We start from the raw sequence: 19,341 nt of genomic DNA on the forward strand, positions 1-19,341 counted from the left end.
TGGCTGGACTAAGATGATTAAATAAATAAATAAAGAAAGAAAGAAAGAAAAGGAAACACGTACCTGTATCTATTATGGACAAGAAAGTCAATCATCTAAGTACATAAATAATGCAAACGTTCCATTTTGAAATATATGACAATGAAAAAATAATTTGAGATCAATTAAATTGTGAAAAAAAACAGAAATACATTTTAAATTCACGAATGAAAATATTACAAGGCCTTGGTAATGATTGTCTGCTTTATAGTCAATGAATCCAATCAATGATCAAAAAATGTTGTCCCATAACGCGCATGTTGCCAGCGATCGATGATGTGGGGGAAAAAAAAGAGCGGCGCTCGTTATGTCTGACATCCGTCCTCATCGCGGGCGTCCCCGAGCCCCCTCCCCTCGTTAATGAGGCACCCCGCAGAGGTCACGTCCGAGGGTCAGTGAACGCCTCAGCGGCCGCATCTGAGCCTGGCAAGCAATTACGACTGAAGCTACCTCAAGGCAGCACAGCACCAAAGTGGAGACCATTTGCTATGTGGCTGTTAAATGATCAATACATTGCTGGAATGATAGGCTTTATGTTTGCACATTCAAAAAAAAAAAAAAACACACACAAATATAACGCACGAAAAGCCTTGTCGATTCACAAATGTGAAAAATATTTACACATGACTTGTTGGTTGAGTTTGTATTGTTTCAAATAGAGTTGTATTGAGAATTTATTTACCACCAATTTTTGCTGTTATATACTGAGGTGTGATTTGTGTGTGGTTTTTATGACTTAGATCAATAGAAAAAGATTAAAAGAAAACTGTATTTACAAGATTCAGTTGAATTCTTAGCCGCTCGCTCGGTTGTCTCAGAATTATCTTCAACTTCAGTCAAATGAATTATGACTACCACCACAAACGAGAACAACAACAATAATAATACCAACGATAAATAAATAAATGAATGAATTAATTAATTAATTAATACAAATAATAGGCCACCCGGTCCAAGGATGGAACCCCCACTACATTTTTTTTAAATTTTTTTTAACACATACGTTTGTTTAAATAAAAATACAAATATTCACTAACACAGCTTAAAACAGAATCATGTCTTACCTGCATTCTTAGCTCAGGCAGTGTGGAAAAGCGTCTTCATTTTTAACAAAATAAATAAGTAAGGTCCATCGTGTCCAATTCGGTCAGTGCCAATGGAACTTTGGCCATTCCAAACCACAACCAGAAGCTAACTAACAAACTCACTCACGAGTCGTACATTCACTAAATTCATAATATTTTGAAAGAAAATAGAAATGATTTGAGGAACGTTTAATACACGACGACGAGCTAACAGCCAACCGTGCAGGTGGGACGTCGGAAGTCCAATCAAGTAATTGCACCGCAGGTGAGACGAAACTTCGTCAGAAATCCGGAATGGATGTATTTACCTAATAACTCATCTACTAGAAATGATTGAAAATCATTGATAAAATCATCTTTAATAATAATAATAATAATAATTCAAGTAAATGCACCACATAAATAAATACACGGAATTGAAACTCACCCTCTGGCGTCAGCTTCCGGCTCGTCAGGCGCGATACAGCGGACACGAAGCCGGAATGAAACATGAAGCTGCGCAGAAAAAGAAAAAAAAAAAGAAAAAAAGAAGAAGAAGATAAACGCTCAAGCATGAGCACTGATATGTTTCTGCTTAAATATAGACCTATAATTGCTTCCGCTGCACTAAGGTCGCTCGTTGTTGAAATAGAAACCATTGATTGCACTGCAATGCCATCTTTTGGCCAAAGAGAGACAATGGAAAACAGTGTTGGGTCTTCCTATTCAAAGTAGGAGATACACTGTTCACTTACAGGATTCTTCTGCCCTCGCTACGTTCTGAATAGCTGGACAGCCAGGTCATGACGAAGAAGTCAAAAAGTTATTTTCCAGAATTTTCTTTTGGTTTTCTTCCTCACTTTTATTTCTCAACTCTTCTATTACACAATCTAAAATAAACCTTGCAAAATGTGACCTTTTGTTGTCAATAAAACAAAGTTATACAGTCACGCACACATGAATATGAAGCAACGTGAATTCTATAACATGGCTCTACAGCCCCCTCGTGGGCAAACTGAATATTGCGTCGGCAAGACGAACAGGATTCACCGCGAGTTTCAAAATGTGTTAAACTGTATCGAGAAACGTAAATAAATAGACCACACAATAAAGTTATGATGATGTGAAATAACTTACAGACAAAGAGTTAGCCCAACGCTGTACTGAAGCAGACTCGTATGACTTTCTCGTTGTTTTGTTTGGTCCGTCACGAACAAAGGTCCGACTAGGAACTCAGTCAAGTCAAAACGCCGTAAGCAGGAACAAGGATACGTCATCATTATTTGCGTGTTGTTCTAAAAGTTTTTTTTTTTTCCCCAAGATAATCCCACGTCATCTGCACCCAAAAACTAAAACGGACCTGGTCTTTTATTTCGTCACATTTTTATTTTCATGGCTTCAGCTAGAGCTGGATCACTTTCTTTTAAAAAGGGGAAAAAATGCTCCTTCCAACGAAGATAACTTGTAAAATGTATAACGGCAGGAGAGAAAAATAATAAAAGTTTGTAGTTATACATTTCAAACGGAGAGGATGGGAGGGACAGAGATTCAGGTGATTTATAGTAATCGACGACGTCACCGAAAGGCTCGCATCGCCCAGTTGGCCACTAGAGGGAGGCAATGGCCAATAAATCCAATTTTATTTCAGCTCGGGACAAAATCGACATTATTTTTGAACGACGAATTGGTAATGGTGTAAACATTCTGTAGCTGTTATATTAAACAATATCCCGGATTGAGGCACGCGTGTATTCATGAGTAAAGTCGTCATGTTCACGTGAACAGTTTTTCAACACGTAGTACGTCACAAGTCCATAGGCCCACACGCGCGCGTCGTGGACACACCCTTCCAACTGTAAACCACTCGCCTCGCGTGGTTGTCGGCGGGCGCGCATGCGTGCCCTCTCTGCGTGCCGACCTCGTGGGCGTGTGCCCGGAGCCGCACGGGAGCGCGCAGGTGCCGCTGCTCATGTGTGCGCATCGTGACGTGCGCGCTCACGAGAGAAGCTAATTGCCGTCTGACTTGATCTTCCTCCATCCTTCTCCCCTCCTCATCGTCAGCGTGGAGGCTGCGGCAGTGCGTGGACGTAGCGAGCATGCTGGAGGGCAAAGAACGAGGCGGAAAATAATCTCTTTTTTGTTTGTTTGTTTTTTTCATTTCATTGTGTTCATTTGGATGTGGTGACGTGCTTGGCGGAGGCGACATGTCAAACTCCAACAAGAGCAAAAAGGACAAAGAGATCCTTGCTGACTACGAGAGTCAAGTGAAAGGTAAGGCGGGAATCTTGCAGCACGCGCACGCGCACACGTGCACGTCACGAGTTCATCCCGAGTGCTGCATGAAGCTGGAAATGTTTTAGGGGGGCGAGGCTGTCTGGGGTTCAGGGTCATGGGGAGTCCTAAAGCATCCGCCCCCCATCCCCTTTTTGGCGCCCCCCGCATCCATTTGAGAGAGCACCATGGTTACCAGCAGCATCCCCGCCCGCATCATGTGCCCTTTAGAAAAAAAGACACCTGCTAGCACGCGAAAATGCCACCGTGACGATCCCACGTTCACATGAACGATGTTTCATTGAGAATTTAGTCGTTTGCTCTTTTTTTTCTCACATGCAGTCAGTAGTTGAGCAGAAGACAAAAGCAATAGACATCCTCCTCCTTCATGAGCACCTGACACATGACCTTCTTTTTGGTCCCTTCTACAACGTCTGTACGCCAAAATGATTTTCCATCAAGTAAAGTCAAATTCATTCTCTACAAATTATATTCAGCACCTAGACACACACACACACACACACAGCGTTTTTTGTTTTTGCCATTCTTGTTGTATGTGTGCAGGCGGGGATGCCCTGCATTGAAATGGCCGCTCACATGAAATGAGAATCCCCCCCCACCCCCCCGCCCCCCCTCGGACCATAAAGCTCCTGTAACTATGTGCTTCCCAAGTCTGCCTCCCCGTGCCGCTCGGTGATTGGTGCAAAGCTGGAGGCGGCGCGTACGTATAGCGTGCGCGGGCCAGGTGGACCAGAGTACTGAGGCCGGCCGGCAGAAGAAAAACCCGAGGCTTCACAAACACCCCCCGAAATTGACATGCACTTTTGCACGATGAGGAAGGAGCACATGTCGTTGCGCACGCCAGTCACCGCGCAGTCAACCATGAGCGCTGATGTTTCTAGAATCCCGAGGATTCAAAGCCAGAATCTCCCAAACTGCGAGCCAGGCGCACAAACCACTACTCTACCGCACCGCACCGCACCGCCCCTCCTCGGTATTCATATTGGAAGTGAAAAGCGGATGCGACAGCTCGCGTTCCCTCGCCATCACCTTGGCCGTCACATGCTTCACACACTGTGTGGTTGCCATGACGACGTCTGTCAGAGCAGAGAGGCTCCCCGAGGATTCAGTCTGCGTGTTTGCAAGGATGCGTGTGTGTGTGCGTGCGTGCGTGCGTGCGAGGTGAGGGAAGCTTATTGTGTATTCCGTCCTCGCCGCTTTGCCTCCCTCCCCGCTGTTGGAGACGGATGCTGGCCGAGCAGCAGAGCGTGCCTCTCGCTCGCTCGCTCGCTCGCTGCGTGGGCCTCCAAGGTGACTCCTGACACGGACACGCGCAGTCCAAAGGTGACAAAGCCGGCCACAAGGAAATGCCGGGCTCAGAAAGCTCCAGTTGCAAAAAATATGTTGACAAAAAATGTCCTGAAAAATGGGAAGGCACTGAGTGCAGACTTGAGGAACGGAAGAAGGTGTGAAGGAAGGGCCCGACGGCAATGAAAGCCAGCGTCAGCGTTTTGCCCCTTTTTTAGATGTGCGGGCCCAGCTGGTGGAGCAGCAGCGCTGTCTGGAGCAGCAGACGGAGATGCGCGTGCAGCTCCTCCAGGACCTGCAGGACTTCTTCCGCAAGAAGGCCGAGATCGAGACCGAGTACTCGCGCAACCTGGAGAAGCTGGCCGAGAGGTTCATGGCCAAGACGCGCAGCACCAAAGACCACCAGCAGTACAAGTAGGCGTGCCACCCAGCTATACGCCCGCCCGCCCGCCCTCCCTCTGCCTCTGACACCTTGTCTGCTTCTTCCAGAAAAGACCAGAACCTTCTGTCGCCTGTCAACTGCTGGTACCTGCTGCTCAACCAGGTGAGCAGACGGTGGCTCTTGGCAGACGTTAAAGACTAGATGCGATCCGCTCCCAATTGCGCGCGTGTCCAGGTGAGGAGGGAGAGCAAGGACCACGCCACGCTCGGCGACCTCTACTTGAACAACGTCATCACTCGCCTCACGCACATCAGCGAGGACTCGGCCCGCCTCCTCAAAAGGGTCAGATTGCCCGCCGCCCTTCCTCCTCACCGCGAGTCAAAACGCATGTTTTATTCAACCCGCGCGCTAAAACGGGAAGCGAGCGAGCGAGACTCCTGCGCCGAGGGAAAAGCCAAGTCAGTTTTGGAGCGCTCTGTCGGGCTTAACGGCTAATTAAACACGCGCTCATCATCTTCATTATTCATCCCTCTCGTGGCACCTCAAGAGAAAAATTCCCGTCCTCGCCGCCGTGACGACGGCCCGGCGTGACCCTCGCCGCCGTCACGTGGCTTGATGATGTGTCCTCCTTTAGAGCAAGGAGATCATCTTCCAGCTTCAGGAGGATCTCATGAAGCTTCTCAACGAGCTCTACACCGTAAGTGCCGGCCGGCCGGCCGCGGCCGCAACCGCACACGCACACGTGGAGTCTGGTCCGCCATCTCGCTTCTCCCCAGGTGATAAAGAGCTACCACATGTACCACGTGGAGACCATCAACGCCGAGAGCAAGCTGCGCGAGGCCGAGCGGCAGGAGGGGCGAGTCAAGGGCGTAACGGGCGGCGCGGGCGAGCCCGTGTTCGGCTTGCGCATGGAGGAACGCCACCAGAGGCGCAACGCCGCCCGCAAGATGGAGAAGATGCGCGAGAAGGTCGGTGTACGGACGCGCCGGGGTGGCGGGCCGCCGAGCGTCACGGCCGCCGACTGTCACGCTTGCTTTCAGAGGAAGGCCAAATACTCGGAGAACAAAGTGAAGACGCTGAAAGCGCGCAACGAGTACCTGCTGACTCTGGAGGCCACCAACGCCGCCGTCTTCAAGTACTACATCCACGACCTGCCCGACATCATCGACGTGAGTTCCCGAGAGCCGGAAAGCCCTTTGGCCCGGGCGCCGTCAACGTGTCAATGTGTCGGCGGCCAGTGCTGCGACCTCGGCTACCACTCCAGTCTGAGCCGGGCGCTGAGGACGTACCTGTCGGCCGAACTCAGCCTGGAGGCGTCCCGGCGCGCCGGTCTGGAGGTCCTGGAAGGCGCCGTGGAGGGTCTGGACCCCGCCCGGGACCGCCAACGTCTGCTGGGCCTCTACCCCAGCGCCTTCTGTCCGCCGCCCCGCTTCAGCTTCCAGGCCCACATGGGCGACACGGTGGGTACGCGACGGCGTCTGGGCGGGACGTCTGGGCGGGTGGCGTGACGTTTGCGTTGGGCCGGTCTCCCTCCCTCCCTCCCTCCCTCCCTCCCTCCCTCCCTCCCTCCCTCCCTCCCGCCAGGTGAGCCAGATCGCCTCCCAGCCGCAGGTGCAGGCGGAACTCACCTTGCGCCTCACGCAGCTGCAGACCCGCCTGGCGTCGCTTCAAATCGAGAACGAAGAGGTCAGAAGGGGCGGGCGCTCACGCCGGAGACGCTCCTTGGTCCGGCCCGCAGCAAAACGTAGCTCACCCTTTGCTGGGCAGGTGAAGAAGACATGGGGCGCCACGCTGAGCGCCCTTCAGGACATGACGGTGCTGGACGACTACGACGTCTCGCAGAGCTTCACCCACAGTCCGTCGTCCGAATCGGTCAAGTCCAGCGTGTCGGACGGCTACCTGAACAAACCCAGCCTGGCCAAGAGGCGAGCCAACCAGCAGGAGACAGAACTCTTCTACTTCACCGTGAGAGCAAAGCGGCGGCGGCGGCGGCGGGCCCAGACCTGAGCGCAAAACAAAGCCAGACCGCTTTTTTCTGTCTCGCAGAAATTCCGAGAGTACCTGGAGGGGAGCAACCTGGTGTCCAAGCTCCAAGCCAAACACGACGTCCTCAAGAAAGCCATAGCCGAAGGTGAGCTCGCCAATGTCCCGACGGTGCGGGCAACAATAGATCCAAAGATGGACACTGAATGGGTGGGTCCTTTTTCCCGCTTTGCCTCCCTCCCTCCCTCCCTCCCTCCCTCCCTCCCTCCCTCCCTCCCTCCCTCCGGCAGGTTACAGGGCCGAGCTGCTCACCACCAGGTAAGATTCTGCCGCCTCGTGGGTTTTTCACCGACTTGACCCCGTTTCAACGTCCTTTTTCAGTCGCGGGCGCAAGAACTCGCACAGCAAGCACCAGGTAAAGTTTGGAGAATAAAAACTCTTGAATCTTATGCCGTGAAGCCACATAGTAACAGCGCCGACCGTGTCGACAGGACTCGAGCAAAGCCATCCCTCTGCTGGTGGAGAGCTGCGTGCGCTACATCAACCTCCACGGTGAGTGCAAAATTCCAAAGTGAACGGAGAACCTAGAACGGAAGGGCTTTCCGTACCTACGGCACAGGTCTCCAACACCAAGGCATATTCCGGGTGTCCGGTTCCCAAGTGGAGGTCAACGACATCAAGAACTCCTTCGAGAGAGGTGAGCGTGGGTTCAGACGGGCAGGGCGGGGCTGGCTTGTGGATTTGATGGACGGGCTCCCGTCCAGGTGACGACCCGCTGATCGACGAGGAAAGCAACCGCGACATCAACTCGGTGGCCGGCGTCTTAAAGCTGTACTTCCGCGGCCTGGAGAACCCGCTCTTCCCCAGCGACAGGTTCAACGACCTCATCGCCTGCGTCCGTGAGTGGCGCTCGTCCGCGATGAGTTGGAACCCGGATGAGTTTGGTGCCCTTCCGAACGCTCTCTTGCTGCTGAGCAGGCATGGAGAACCTCTACGAGCGAGCCCAGTGCATCCAAAAGATCCTGGTGGGGGTCCCGAGGGCCACGCTGGTGGTGATGCGCTACCTCTTCGCCTTCCTCAACCAGTAGGTGGCCTTCGCTCGCCGTGGCGGCGACGTCCTGTCCGAGCCCACCCTTTCACTCCGGGTTTGTCCTCCAGCCTGTCCAAGTACAGCGACGAGAACATGATGGACGCCGGGAACCTGGCGATCGTCTTTGGGCCGACTCTGCTGCCCACCCCGGACTCTCTGGACCAGGTGGCCTGCCAGGCCCACGTCAACGAGGTGGTCAAGACGGTCATCCTGCACCACGACAACATTTTCCCCGACGCCAAGGAGCTGCCGGGGCCGCTCTACGAGACCTGCATGACCGGCGAGCAGTACTGGTGAGAGGCTCCTCGCACTTGCTTCTCATTCATTGGCCACTGGGGACGAGAGAAGTCAGACGGTAGTTGTGTCAGTGCTCGTCCATGTTCGAAAATGACAAACCAAAAGAAAACAAACCAAAAGGGCAACCTCTGCTTCCCACAGCGAGAGTCCTTTCAGCGAGCCGGGAGCTCTGGAGGAGACGGAGCCGGACGCCGGCACCGAGACCCAGACGAGCGACGAGGGTACGCAGAGCTCCGTTGCCTTGGCAACTGCAGCCACGGCGACGTCCCTTCCTCCTCCGACACCTTTTTTCCTTCCCCTCTTGCAGAGGGCGAGGCGGTCGAGGCGGTGGCCAGGTTCGACTACGTGGGGCGCTCTGGCCGCGAGCTGTCTTTCAAAAAGGGGGCCACGCTGCTGCTCTACCAGCGCGCCTCGCACGACTGGTGGGAGGGGCGCCACAACGGCAACCGCGGCCTGGTGCCGCATCAGTACGTCGCGGTCAAGGACAGGCGAGTGCCAAAGCGCCGCCGCCGCCGCCGCCGCCGAGCGCACGCCTTGGCCCTGACACAAAGTCAAAGACAAAGAAACGTCTCGCTACTCGTCCGTCACGCAGCGGCGATGTTACCGCGGCAACCTGCCTTTCTCATTCACTCCACAGCGTCCGACTGCACTGCATAAAAGCACACCTCGCTCTCGGTTAAGACGTCTGGATTTTGCTCGAGTGATTCATTCCATTCGCCGGATTGGCCAAACAGCCTCTGATGAAGTCCCTCCTCGTCGATTAGCATCGATCGCGCAATTGACTGTGCCGCCGGTTCGTTTAGGGCTGACGCCGCGTCAGACGCCGTGAGCCAAAAAGCCGACAGCGACGGCGGGAGCAGCAGCACCGAGGACAAGAGGTCCATCCGGGACCTGCGCTCACCCACTGACGTGCGAGCGCCCGAGTCGTACCACAGGTAAGTTCCGCAAAAACAGACGAGAATTGCCGACGCTAACGTGGCGGCGCCAGTCACAGGAGGAAGCGGACCGAGGGTCTCTTCCGACGTCCGCTGGGCCGCTCCGCCGACTGCCACGGCAACGGGGCGGTGATGGAGCGCGGCTCGCCCCCGGTGACGGGTCACTTCAGCCCCCGGGACCTGCTGCTGGGGCGCGGCCAGGGCCCGACGCCACCGCCGCCGCCGCCGGACAGCCCCGAGCGCCGCCGCCGCTCGGCCGGTGTGACCGTGGCCCGGCGCGATTCTCTGCGGCGGGCCGAGGACACGCCCATCCGCCGGGCGAGCGGCAGCCTGCACGGCGGCGGCCTGCACGGCAGCCTGCACGGCTTCGACTCGCATCGCACCAGAGCCGCCGAGAGCGGCACGCTGGCTCAGGTACCCAACTGAGTCTTCAAACCGAAGCCCCTTTTGAGCAAAAAATCATTTCGGTGTCTCGGCGCAGGATATCGAGGAGACGGTGAGCGTGGCCCTGGGGGACTACCGGCTGCTGGAGCGTCAGGCCCGCAGGCCGGCTCCGGACGTGGTCCTGGACACCCTGGAACAGGTGAAGAACGGCCCACCGGGCCCCTGCTCCTCCGAGTCGCCGAGCCCCCACAGCACGCCCAGCACGCCGGGCACCCCCGGCACCCCGGGGACCCCCGGCACGCCGAGCCCGCTCGGGCCCCTCAGTCCCGTCAGCCCTCTGCCGGGCCCCCCGCCCAGGCCGGCCGACCCGTCTCCGGAAGCCTTCAAGGCGGTGTCGGCGGGCGCTCGGACGGGGGTCCCGCCTCGGCCCCCCGCCCTGAGGCCCAAACCGGCCGTGGCGCCCAAGAGCAGCACGCCGCCTCTCCCCCCGCCGCCGCCCGCCGACAAATCCTGCACCATGTGAGCCAAAGCGGGCCCACCTCGAGGAGAACAGGGTAGCTACCGCCAAGCATTTTGCAACTCGGACGAGTGAGGGTCGGAAAGGCGCGTGGGCGTCCCGCGTAAGAATATCTATTAATCCTAACTAGAGAATGCGTAGAAAAATTGCGTGTGAATGCTGAAGAGCTGAACTGCGGTAGAATGACGTGAAACGTAGACAAGTAGGAAATAACAGATTCATATTTGATGTACAAAGGCACTTCATTGCTCGTACGGAAATGAACGGAAATACTCGGAAGTCAAGGTAGCGGGGGAAATGGCCCTATGTGGCTGTGACGTGTATTTCTATCATGGCTACTTTGCTTTTCTTCGCAACTATTCTAGAAAAGCGGAACCTGTCTTCTCTTCTCTTCTCTTCTCTTCTTGTTGTACAGAAGCATTTAGTAGGCACGGTAGTTCTAGTCAAGTGAATGTTGGACCGGGCCACGGTGCTCTCTCTCACTTTCTCTCCTATTGAATCTTTTTTTTTTCTACTCAGTTCTGCTGCTAAAACCCACAAAGGTCCAGCTAATTACTTAACAAATGAATGTTTATAACGACTGTTCATCGATTGAATGTTACTTCCGAACTTTAAGAGCCTTCTTCTTTATGGGGTGAGATGTTCATACAGGGTGCCGTGCTTGGGAGGGAACTTTTATGGTGTGTGTGTGTGTGTGTGTGTGCGCGTGTGTGCGTGCGTACCACTTGCCTTGGGCTTGCGCACGCAGCTCGACTCAAGTAGTGCCCGCCAATAGGTCGATGATCCATAGACCTGGTTTGAGTGCAAGATGGGAAACTTGCATGCCACCTTCTTTGTGTGTTTACCTGCTCGCTACACTAAAGGTTCTCCAACTGCGGTCCGGGGACCGCCGGGAGTGCCGTGCTCTCATTTGATCAAACGGGGCCTTCCTTCATTTCGTTTTGGGCCAATTCCAAGCTCTGACGAGAGCAAAAGGCTTTGCAAACTGCCCAAATCCTTCTAATTGACATGAACAAAAAAATGCACCAAAAAAATTGGTGCTTGTTGGCCCCCCTCACCCCCATAAGCAGCAATTTGCACAGCCTGGGGGAAAAAAAAAAAAAAAAGAGCAGCAAAAGGCCCCTAACCTGCAAAAGACAACAAGCAAAGTATTGTTAGAGCCCCAAAAAGGAGTCCCCGGTCCCAGAAAGTTGGAGAACCCCTGCACTAAACTCCCACGTTAACCTTAAACTGACAGGGTGGGGCTCCGCCCCCCAAAAAAAACACTTGAACAGCACAGCCAATGTGAATGTGAGAGCGAGAGAATGTGAAAGTGCCTTTTTTTCATGTTTTGGGGGGTTTGGGTTTGCTGCAGCACTCTGAATGAAACTAATCCTTCAAACCTTTGCTCGAGTTCCCGCACTTGCACACTGACCTTGTTTAGGATGGCATCCGTCTGTTGTGGCATCATCAAGTGGTGATGCGCCGGAAGAGGAGGGAAAATGTTCTTGTCTGTTGGTGTTTGAAACCCGGGCTTTCGTCACGTCAGCTCACATAGCCAAAATGGATTGTTCAAATGTGTCGTATTTATATTACAAATAAATTACAAGCCAAGTCCACAATATGCTGACTCGTTTTGTTTTGTTTCATCTTAGAAGCCCTTTCGTGAAAGGTTTGAACACTCTCACATTAGCTGGGTGCAGGCTCGAGTCTCGCCGCTAGACCCAGAGGCGGACAAATCCAATCCGAGCGGAGGAAAGCTCAAGTCTTGCCGCGGGCTCATCCCTTGGAGCCCGGCTTGAGGCCGGCGAAGGGTTTGGAGTTGCGCAGCGAGCCGCAGATCTCCTGCAGGAAGGCCACCACGCCCAGGTCCCGCTCGGACTTCCTGCCGTCCAGGATGACCACCAGGGTGAAGTACGGCTCGGGCCGGGCCAGGTAGTAGGTGCTCTGGACCTTGTCGTCGTAGAAGTGCACCACCTTGTCGGGCGCGGCCAGCTCGGCGGCGCGGTCGCCCATCATCATCACCACGTTGGGCCAGTGCGCCAGCGGGCGCTCACCCGTGGGCAGCGACACCACGGCGGGGAACTGCTCCACGCCCTTGGGGGCCTCGCGGTAGGAGCGCGGGTGGTGGTAGCCGTGGCCCCGGAAGCTCTCCGAGCCGCGGTTGTTGAAGACCAGCGAGACGCTGGCGGCGTCGTGCTTGCGCGCAAAGGAGCAGATCTTGCCGTGGTAGTCGGGCGTGGCGCGGGCCGTCAGCGCCCGCATGTCGGCCGGCGTGCTCTGGCGGCTCAGCGCCTCGTGGAAGTAGAAGCTGAACTTGGCCAGGAGGGCGGCCTGGAAGCGCTGGAGCCAGGCGTACAGGTGCGGCGGCTGGACGCTGCGCTGGGACTGGCCTCCAAAGAGATGCTTGCGGGTCTCCTTCTGCCGCTGGAAGAGCTGGCCCCACGCCGTCAGTTTGGCGGCGGCGCCGTGCAGGCTGAGCAGCGCCGGCAGGAAGCGCCACTCCGACACCTGCGCCTGGCAGCGCAGGAGCTGCGTGACCACCTCCACCTCCGTCTGGAAGCTCTCCTCCACGCGGCCCAGGATGGGGTGGTGGAACCTGGGGGAGATCCTCCATTAAGTGAGCTTTGTTAGCCGCGCAAAGACGGCAGCCGCGCGGGGTGTCACTTTGTTTTCATCCCCGGAGCCAAAGAGCGTGTTCAGCACTTTTCTTCCTCTGACCTCGTTACATGGCCCCCACCCCCTCCTCCTCCTTCGCACTGCTTCATTTATCATGTTGCCGCAACGAACGTCATGTTGCTTCTATAAAAAACACAATAAAGAGCCTCACAGGGGCTCTTGGGCAAAGCTCCTCCATCTAATTTGAAGAAGATTTCAGCCCAGCAGTGACAGGAAGCCTTGTGGACTTCTCGACTTGCGCCTCAGCAACTCGCTTAAATGTGGCTAGTATGGCTTGCAAATTAAAAATCTTAAATTTCATGGCCTGAAAATAGAGAAATTGTCATGCAATTTATGAATGGCTTGTGTGTCAATGTCAAGCATACCTAATGTTATTTTTTTTGTTCTCATGAGAAATATGATATCATTAAATTGCCCTCAGTTGACAATCAAGCTCCATGGGAAGTTTGAGGCCATGGAAATTGAGTGGAATTGTCCCGCCCTCAGACTCACTTGGAGCTGTACTTGTGCATCACGGCATCCAGGGCAGGCACCAGCGCCTCGCCGTTGACGTTCTTCTGTCCGGCCAGCGCGTGCATCTTCTCGTAGAGGTCGGCCATTTCCACGCGGGCCTGCGCAAAGTGGCACAGCTGCTCGGCCAAGTGACACAGCAGGTCCTCCAGGTACGGCGAGGCCTGCTGCTGCTGCTGCTGCTGGTGCTGCTGCTGCTGGTGCTGCTGCTGGTGCTGCTGCTGGTGCTGCTGCTGCTGGTGCTGCTGCTGCTGCTGCACATGGCGCCCCGACGTCATCACCTTGCGCAGTTCATTGTGCAGAGACGTGTAGATGGTGCGCGTCGAGTCCTTGCGGCTGAAGAAGGACTGACTTCCTGCAGGGACAAGAGGGCAGGTCAAACTAGTGTTGTGCTGCCGCGCCCTCTGGTGGCTGGCTATAAGGGACAAGAGGTCAGGTCAAACGAGTGTTGTGCTGCAGCGCCGTCTGGTGGCTGTAAAATAAACAGCAGTCAATCCGCTTCAATCAAACTGGCGAACGATGGTTGTTCCCGCTGTTGTCAATCGTCCCCCGCATGTCCTTCATCTTGCAACTGTTTAGTAGAGTGGAAGGAAATGTAAAACCGTTTCTGGGTCAGATAAGGTGGTAAGAATGTAACTAAAGAACGCAGACGAAGTGGTGTGCCCGGGTCAGCGTTTCTGGCAGTTTGCGGGTGAAGGCTGCTTTCGTTTGTCTGTACCCATTTTCTGTCCCAGGAAGGTCATGTTATGGTAAGCCTTCTCGGCGGCGGCCAGGTGAGCCAGGGCGGCCAGCAGCGCGGCCCACACGGCCCCGGAGCTCCGGCTGCTGTTGTCTTTCTCCTTCTCCACGTAGTCCTTGGCGCGGTCGAAGGAGAACATGCCGAGCTGCGTGAAGAAGCTCTCCAGGATGGCCTGCTCGCGGGGCACCGGCCGGAGCAGCTCCTCCTCGGCCGCCGGGTCAGCCATCGCCATGCAGCTAACAAGCCAACCCTGCGATGTCACGCTTTTTCAGGGATTGCTAAGATGCACCGTTCCGCTCACGAAAACATACACTTTGGAGGAATTTTGAAGTCATAAATGCCCAATAGGCGCGCCCAAACCGATGAAATATAGTTTGAAATACTTGAAAGAGAGGAAGGGAGAGCTAGCTCGCCAGCGGGTCGTTTTGAAGTCAACACTACGGCAAGCCCGAGGACGCAAAATAAATAGCAAGCAGAATCAAAGGACAAATTGTTGGAATGATGAACAAGAGGGAATCTGTTTTTGATTGTTTATGTATTCGTTTATTTAAAAATATCGAAATATCAATGAATTACGATGACTGTTGTTTTCTGGTTGTTTTTCGTGACTGTGCTATTTGATGTTTGTTTTTTTAAAGACTTGTCGGTACGAGAAATGCTTCCGACGAGAACTACCGGAAATCCAAAATAAATGTACGAGCAGGTTTATTTTATTTTTGGGGTGTCTCGTGCTCTATTTTCTTTTACGTCCTGTTTTAATGTGTGGATTTCTGTTTGAAAACTGAAATCAAATAAGTCGTTTTTCTAGTTTTGAGAACTGCTTCTAAACTACCGAATATCCAATGACCAAAAGAGGACCAACGCAGAACCATCGGCCGTGGCTCGGATTGACAAAAGTCGCAAACAACTCATGCTTTGAAAGTAACCTACTTAGAGGACCAAGATGAAGAATCACTCTCACCGCGTGGCAGATTTGGATTAAAATTCCTCTTTAACTTAATCCATGCATGAAATCAATACGCTTCCCAATGTCGAACTAGATTTTGTTGAAGTGATTCTTTTTTTAATTTACAAAGTGTAAAGTCGTTGAGTTCCCCCCCCAGTCATTCCTTCTTGGAAAGACGAAGTGAAGTCATTTTACCCCCTGTCAAGTGAATCGACAGGTTGTTGGAGCATGTAAGCGTACGTGTCGACGGTAACGATGATGGTGACCGAGGTCTTAATCGCAACTTTAGCATCGAACCATAAATGAGCAGCTGAGGGGCGATACCAAGAAATATAGGAAGATTTATGTTTCTCAGGAGGTCACTTTTGTCCGCAATCCCTTCTGCCTACTCGAGATGTTTCATCACGTCACGTTTCATGTCTGTGCCACGCAAATTCCGACGTTTGTCGGCCATGTCGTTCATTTGGTCGCCGCAGTCGGAATTGGCTGCCAACCATGGATCGGTCGCGGCTCTGCGAGGTTATGCCACAATTTGCGCTTCGCCGAAGGTTATCGAGCTTCATCGACATCAAACGTTTGCGCCTTGGATACGATCTTACGGTCAGAACGGCTCCGGTGCCAACGTCACATGTCTGGGTGCGGATTGGCGCGACGCGAGCAGAATGTTCTCCTGTCTGGAACTGCAGGCTCTTTGTGATGAGCCGGCCAACAAGCGAAGTCAGTGTTGCAAGCTGTCATACGTGGGACGGGCCTGCAAACCGCAACTAACCTCAGTGAGTTGAAGAGGCGGCCCGCATCCTTCTCGCCCAAACGGGCCGGACCCGACGATGCCCCTTCCACACGCCAGGGAAGACGAGACCAAGAACATCCCACCCGCGGCGGCTTTGAGGGACCAACGGGCCAATCTGCGAGAGACACACGGAAGACTTGTTGGCTTGGTCATAAGTATACAGTGATGGAGGTGAGTCATCTCGCGTGTGTCTTCTTTTACTCATTGCCAAGGTCTTTTCACCTTCAAACATGTGAAATGTAATATCCAGCAGGAAGAACATCAACGGAGTGATCCTTCAGCCTTTGCGCCACATGATCACTTGACATCCCAATCAGAATAGAAGGGCCCTTTTTGCCCACACGCTCTGAAGAAGGGCTGGCGCCGCCAGCTTTTTCGACTGCCCGTTCAGACACCGCCGATCTATGACGCCTGGATTCGCTGTAGGCTCCACGGGGCAGCTTGCTTATGCGGTATGCCGCACGCCCGTGTAATGTTGAGGGAAGGGGGCCTGGGCCTTGCTACATTCGCTGCACTGCTGTCAAGTACAAGTCGCTTATTGTGATGGACACGCTGATAACTTTCCCGTGGAAATCGGGCTACAATGAATGATCAAATAGAGTCGGGAGAAGTTGCAAGTGTGCACAAATCAAAGGTTTCAAATGCTAATTGAGCTTATTTTGCTCCATGTCAAGAACACAAATCCACCGCTGTCCTCGAACTTCTTGGGAAAAAACAAGAGCAAAAACGGAGCAACAAAACTCAACTCGAGAATAAAAGTGAGAGACAGTTGGATTGGTTTTCTTTTATGAGGGTAAAGAACGTGGAAGTTGCATCGACCTTTTGAAAGCGTTGTTTTTTGGGGTCTCATAAACTCCGTTTTATTTTGGTGAGCGAAAGTCCCGCCCATTAACTTCCGGCGAGGTGTGCCGCTGATAAAGGAAGCATCCGCCTGTCGCTTCTTGGTTTGTCTTCATGTGCGTGCGTGTCTTATGCGAGCTTTTGGGCGAGTTTGGTGTGGAGAGCAACTGAAAGTGACGACAATGCAGCCTGTCAAGTGCAGTGAGTAAACCATTCGAGTCATTTTGTTTACAAATGCGACCTGCCTGGTAACAAGGCGCTTGTATGCGATGTTACGAACTCAGGGGCGGGGAGGGGAGGGGAGGGGAGGGGAGGAGAGGAGACCCGGACCCGGACGATCTTTCGCCCGCAAATGCCATCTTCAAGGAAAACGAGGGAAATGAGAGCCGGAGCGAAGCTACTCCTCAACTTTGGAGTCGCTCGTTCTATCTCGGCGCACACAGCATCTCTGTGCCATCAAGCTTTGTGTTTTCCTCTCGAATGCTGATTTGGGTGCGCGCGCGCGCGCTTTTCAATGAACATTCAAAGTAAGGTGGCAAGGTTTGCTCGGGGAACAAGAAAAGATGACACTTGATGACTTGATGGCGGTGATCAAGTGTGTTTGCTTTCTTGCTAAGGTTTACCGTCTTGCTTTGTTTTGGGCGCTCTCAGAGCACGGCAGCGTACGAGATGAGCTTTGAGCTGGGCGGCCCTCCCATGAAGGACACCCTGAAGATGATGAGCGACATGATCCTGCTGGCCGCCACTTTGGCGCTTTCCCTCTTCTTCTGGACGCTTTCCCTGACCCTCAGCGCATATTCCGGTCAGTCGTGGCAAATGACTCGGCGTTTGGCGCGTCGACAAGCCATGTGCCGGATGCTTCTCGAGGGCCCCAAACTTATGACGCAAGATTACGGCGCAGGCCACAAAGAGCACGATTGTTTCCGCCGCCGCGTTGAAGGGCCTTCATTGATTGTCCGAACACGCGGCACAAAGAGCCTTTTGGCGCCCGTATCGAACCGCCGCCCGCACGATTGGAGACGCTCTGCGGGCTGCTTTTCTGCAACCGTTATGTGACCTCACAAATAGGAGCCGAAAAAAAAATTCATCGATTATGAGCGAGCTTAAGACGGCTCCAAAACACATCTGGATGTTTGTACTTATCAAGTTTGCGTGCGTTCGCTCAGGGTCACTGCAGCCCGTGTCGCCGTGGCGGTGGCTCTTCTCCATCCTGGTGCCGTTGGTGCTGACCATTCGAGCCCGAAAGAGACGCAGCCTGGATTTGTCGGGCGCGCTGGGAGGTGAGGCAGCCTCGGTGGAAAGAACAAAAAAACAACCAAACGGCAGCGTGACTACTTTGGATTTGGTCACATTGTCTCTCTCGTCAGCACTTTTTGTGGGCTTCGTGCTGACCATGGCCAACTTCAGCTTCTTCTCGTCCCTGCTGGCCTTTTTCGTCACTTCGTCCAAACTGACGCGCTGGGGTGCCGCGCGCAAGAAGAAAATTGACGCCGACTACAAGGAAGGTGGGAAGTGCGCGCGCGCGCTGCCGGCGGCGTTCTCACGTCTTTGCTGTTGGCGGCAGGGGGCCAGCGAAACTGGATGCAGGTACTCTGCAACGGCGGCGTTCCCACGCAGCTGGCGCTGCTCTACATGATCGAGGTGAGTGCCGGCAGAAAAGCCGTCTCCTCAAGCGGCTGGCTCCGTCGCGAGATGTGGCCGAGTGTGCGATGCTTTGCTTCGCTTTGCATCAGGCGGGCCCCGGCGAGACGCCCATCGACTTTGGCCGGCAGTACACGGCGTCGTGGCTGTGCCTGTCGCTGCTGGGGGCGCTGGCGTGCAGCGCGGGCGACACCTGGGCCTCCGAGGTGGGGCCCGTCCTCAGCCGGTCTCGCCCCAGGCTCATCACCACCTGGCAGGAGGTCCCTGAAGGTGAGAGCCAGAGAGCAGAAAACATACAGCTGCTGCGCGCCTGCCTGCCTGCCTGCTTGCTGTGGAGCAAAATGGGGACTTACCGCAACAGGTACCAATGGCGGGGTGACTCACACGGGCCTGGTGGCGAGCTTCCTGGGTGGTCTGGCGGTGGGCGGGGCCTACTGGGCGACCCAAGTGCTGTTTGTCGGCGAGCTGCAGCAGTGCGCCCCCCAGTGGCCGGTGGTGCTGTACGGGGGCGCGGCCGGCCTGCTGGGCTCCCTCCTCGACTCCCTCCTGGGAGCCAGCGTGCAGTACTCGGGTAGGTCTGACCCGGCCCGCCGGGTGGGGAGCGTCTCTCTCCAGCAAAACGGCGTCACCGTTTGCGTTGCTTGCCGGCAGGTTTCGACACCAGCGTGGGCAAGGTGGTGAGCTACCACTCGCCCACCACGCACTGGATCAGCGGCAAACCCATCCTGGACAACAACGCCGTCAACCTCTTCTCGTCCATCCTGGTGGCGATCGGCCTGCCCGGGATGGCCTGGGGCTTGTGGCCGCACTAGGGAGATATCAGGGGTGGGGGCTCCACGCCAGTCCAGGCAGCGACGGGGAAACAGAGAACTTTATTTTATGGGCTTCATTTGAAAATAAATGAAAGCGCAAACCAGCTTGGCGTGTGCGTCCTCCACAAGCGAGCC

At 54.3% G+C, this 19,341-nt stretch overlaps 4 protein-coding genes across 11 annotated transcripts in view; 2 read left to right on the forward strand and 2 right to left on the reverse strand.

Moving 5' to 3' along the window:
- The window catches only part of LOC148378967 (CUGBP Elav-like family member 2), an 86,236-nt gene extending 83,888 nt beyond the window's left edge, over window positions 1-2,348 (reverse strand). For 2 of the 4 annotated variants that reach the window (XM_088367218.1, XM_088367215.1), the window contains exons 1-2: window positions 2,241-2,348; window positions 1,552-1,619 (exon numbers count right to left, since the gene is read on the reverse strand). The gene's annotated coding sequence lies outside the window, so the exon portion shown is untranslated. The remainder of the gene's footprint in view (window positions 1-1,551; window positions 1,620-2,240) is intronic. The other 2 variants (XM_088367221.1, XM_088367220.1) reach the window with 1 other exon arrangement.
- Window positions 2,349-2,947: 599 nt separating this feature from the next.
- LOC148378968 (SLIT-ROBO Rho GTPase-activating protein 1-like) lies at window positions 2,948-11,871 on the forward strand. 5 transcript variants are annotated; one of them, XM_088367170.1, is made up of 23 exons: window positions 2,952-3,374; window positions 4,901-5,096; window positions 5,172-5,226; window positions 5,299-5,406; window positions 5,699-5,761; window positions 5,841-6,032; window positions 6,105-6,233; window positions 6,303-6,524; window positions 6,649-6,750; window positions 6,832-7,029; window positions 7,111-7,195; window positions 7,338-7,365; window positions 7,429-7,462; window positions 7,539-7,599; window positions 7,667-7,744; window positions 7,812-7,946; window positions 8,026-8,131; window positions 8,206-8,430; window positions 8,576-8,655; window positions 8,742-8,922; window positions 9,238-9,369; window positions 9,423-9,783; window positions 9,851-11,871. In XM_088367170.1, the coding sequence occupies exons 1-23, from the start codon at window positions 3,308-3,310 to the stop codon at window positions 10,274-10,276; spliced, it is 3,264 nt and encodes a 1,087-aa protein (XP_088223296.1). In that variant the 5' UTR covers window positions 2,952-3,307; the 3' UTR covers window positions 10,277-11,871. The 5 variants fall into 5 exon arrangements, with proteins under 5 accessions (XP_088223292.1, XP_088223293.1, XP_088223294.1 ...); XM_088367169.1 differs by having other exon boundaries at window positions 2,951-3,374; window positions 6,649-7,029; XM_088367168.1 differs by having other exon boundaries at window positions 2,949-3,374; window positions 7,812-8,430.
- Window positions 11,816-14,636, reverse strand: kics2 (KICSTOR subunit 2). The gene is made up of 3 exons (XM_088367278.1): window positions 14,157-14,636; window positions 13,421-13,793; window positions 11,816-12,848 (listed from the first exon to the last, which is right to left on the reverse strand). Exons 1-3 carry the CDS (start codon window positions 14,407-14,409, stop codon window positions 12,029-12,031), a joined length of 1,446 nt encoding a protein of 481 aa, XP_088223404.1. The 5' UTR covers window positions 14,410-14,636; the 3' UTR covers window positions 11,816-12,028.
- A 2,155-nt stretch (window positions 14,637-16,791) lies between these two features.
- Window positions 16,792-19,310, forward strand: tmem19 (transmembrane protein 19). The gene is made up of 8 exons (XM_088367336.1): window positions 16,792-16,954; window positions 17,405-17,555; window positions 17,920-18,033; window positions 18,121-18,258; window positions 18,318-18,394; window positions 18,487-18,664; window positions 18,756-18,965; window positions 19,046-19,310. The coding sequence occupies exons 2-8, from the start codon at window positions 17,423-17,425 to the stop codon at window positions 19,204-19,206; spliced, it is 1,011 nt and encodes a 336-aa protein (XP_088223462.1). The 5' UTR covers window positions 16,792-16,954; window positions 17,405-17,422; the 3' UTR covers window positions 19,207-19,310.
- Window positions 19,311-19,341: the final 31 nt, after the last annotated feature.

This window comes from Syngnathus floridae, chromosome 22 (genome assembly GCF_059516105.1).
Source record: "Syngnathus floridae isolate MCC-2025c chromosome 22, RoL_Sflo_1.0, whole genome shotgun sequence".
Classification (NCBI taxonomy): domain Eukaryota; kingdom Metazoa; phylum Chordata; class Actinopteri; order Syngnathiformes; family Syngnathidae; genus Syngnathus; species Syngnathus floridae.

Bases quoted from the DNA above. Each gene is read 5' to 3' on its own strand.
- LOC148378968 (XM_088367166.1), top strand. From the start codon at position 3,308: ATGTCAAACTCCAACAAGAGCAAAAAGGACAAAGAGATCCTTGCTGAC. The intron at 7,600-7,666 runs GTGAGTGCAAAA...CCTACGGCACAG, and splicing joins GCGCTACATCAACCTCCACG to GTCTCCAACACCAAGGCATA. The intron at 8,923-9,237 runs GCGAGTGCCAAA...CGGTTCGTTTAG, and splicing joins TACGTCGCGGTCAAGGACAG to GGCTGACGCCGCGTCAGACG.
- kics2 (XM_088367278.1), bottom strand. From the start codon at position 14,409: ATGGCGATGGCTGACCCGGCGGCCGAGGAGGAGCTGCTCCGGCCGGTG. The intron at 13,794-14,156 runs GTACAGACAAAC...TTGTCCCTGCAG, and splicing joins CTTCCTGGGACAGAAAATGG to GAAGTCAGTCCTTCTTCAGC. The intron at 12,849-13,420 runs GTGAGTCTGAGG...GATCTCCCCCAG, and splicing joins ATGCACAAGTACAGCTCCAA to GTTCCACCACCCCATCCTGG.
- tmem19 (XM_088367336.1), top strand. From the start codon at position 17,423: ATGAGCTTTGAGCTGGGCGGCCCTCCCATGAAGGACACCCTGAAGATG. The intron at 17,556-17,919 runs GTCAGTCGTGGC...GCGTTCGCTCAG, and splicing joins GACCCTCAGCGCATATTCCG to GGTCACTGCAGCCCGTGTCG. The intron at 18,395-18,486 runs GTGAGTGCCGGC...GCTTTGCATCAG, and splicing joins CGCTGCTCTACATGATCGAG to GCGGGCCCCGGCGAGACGCC.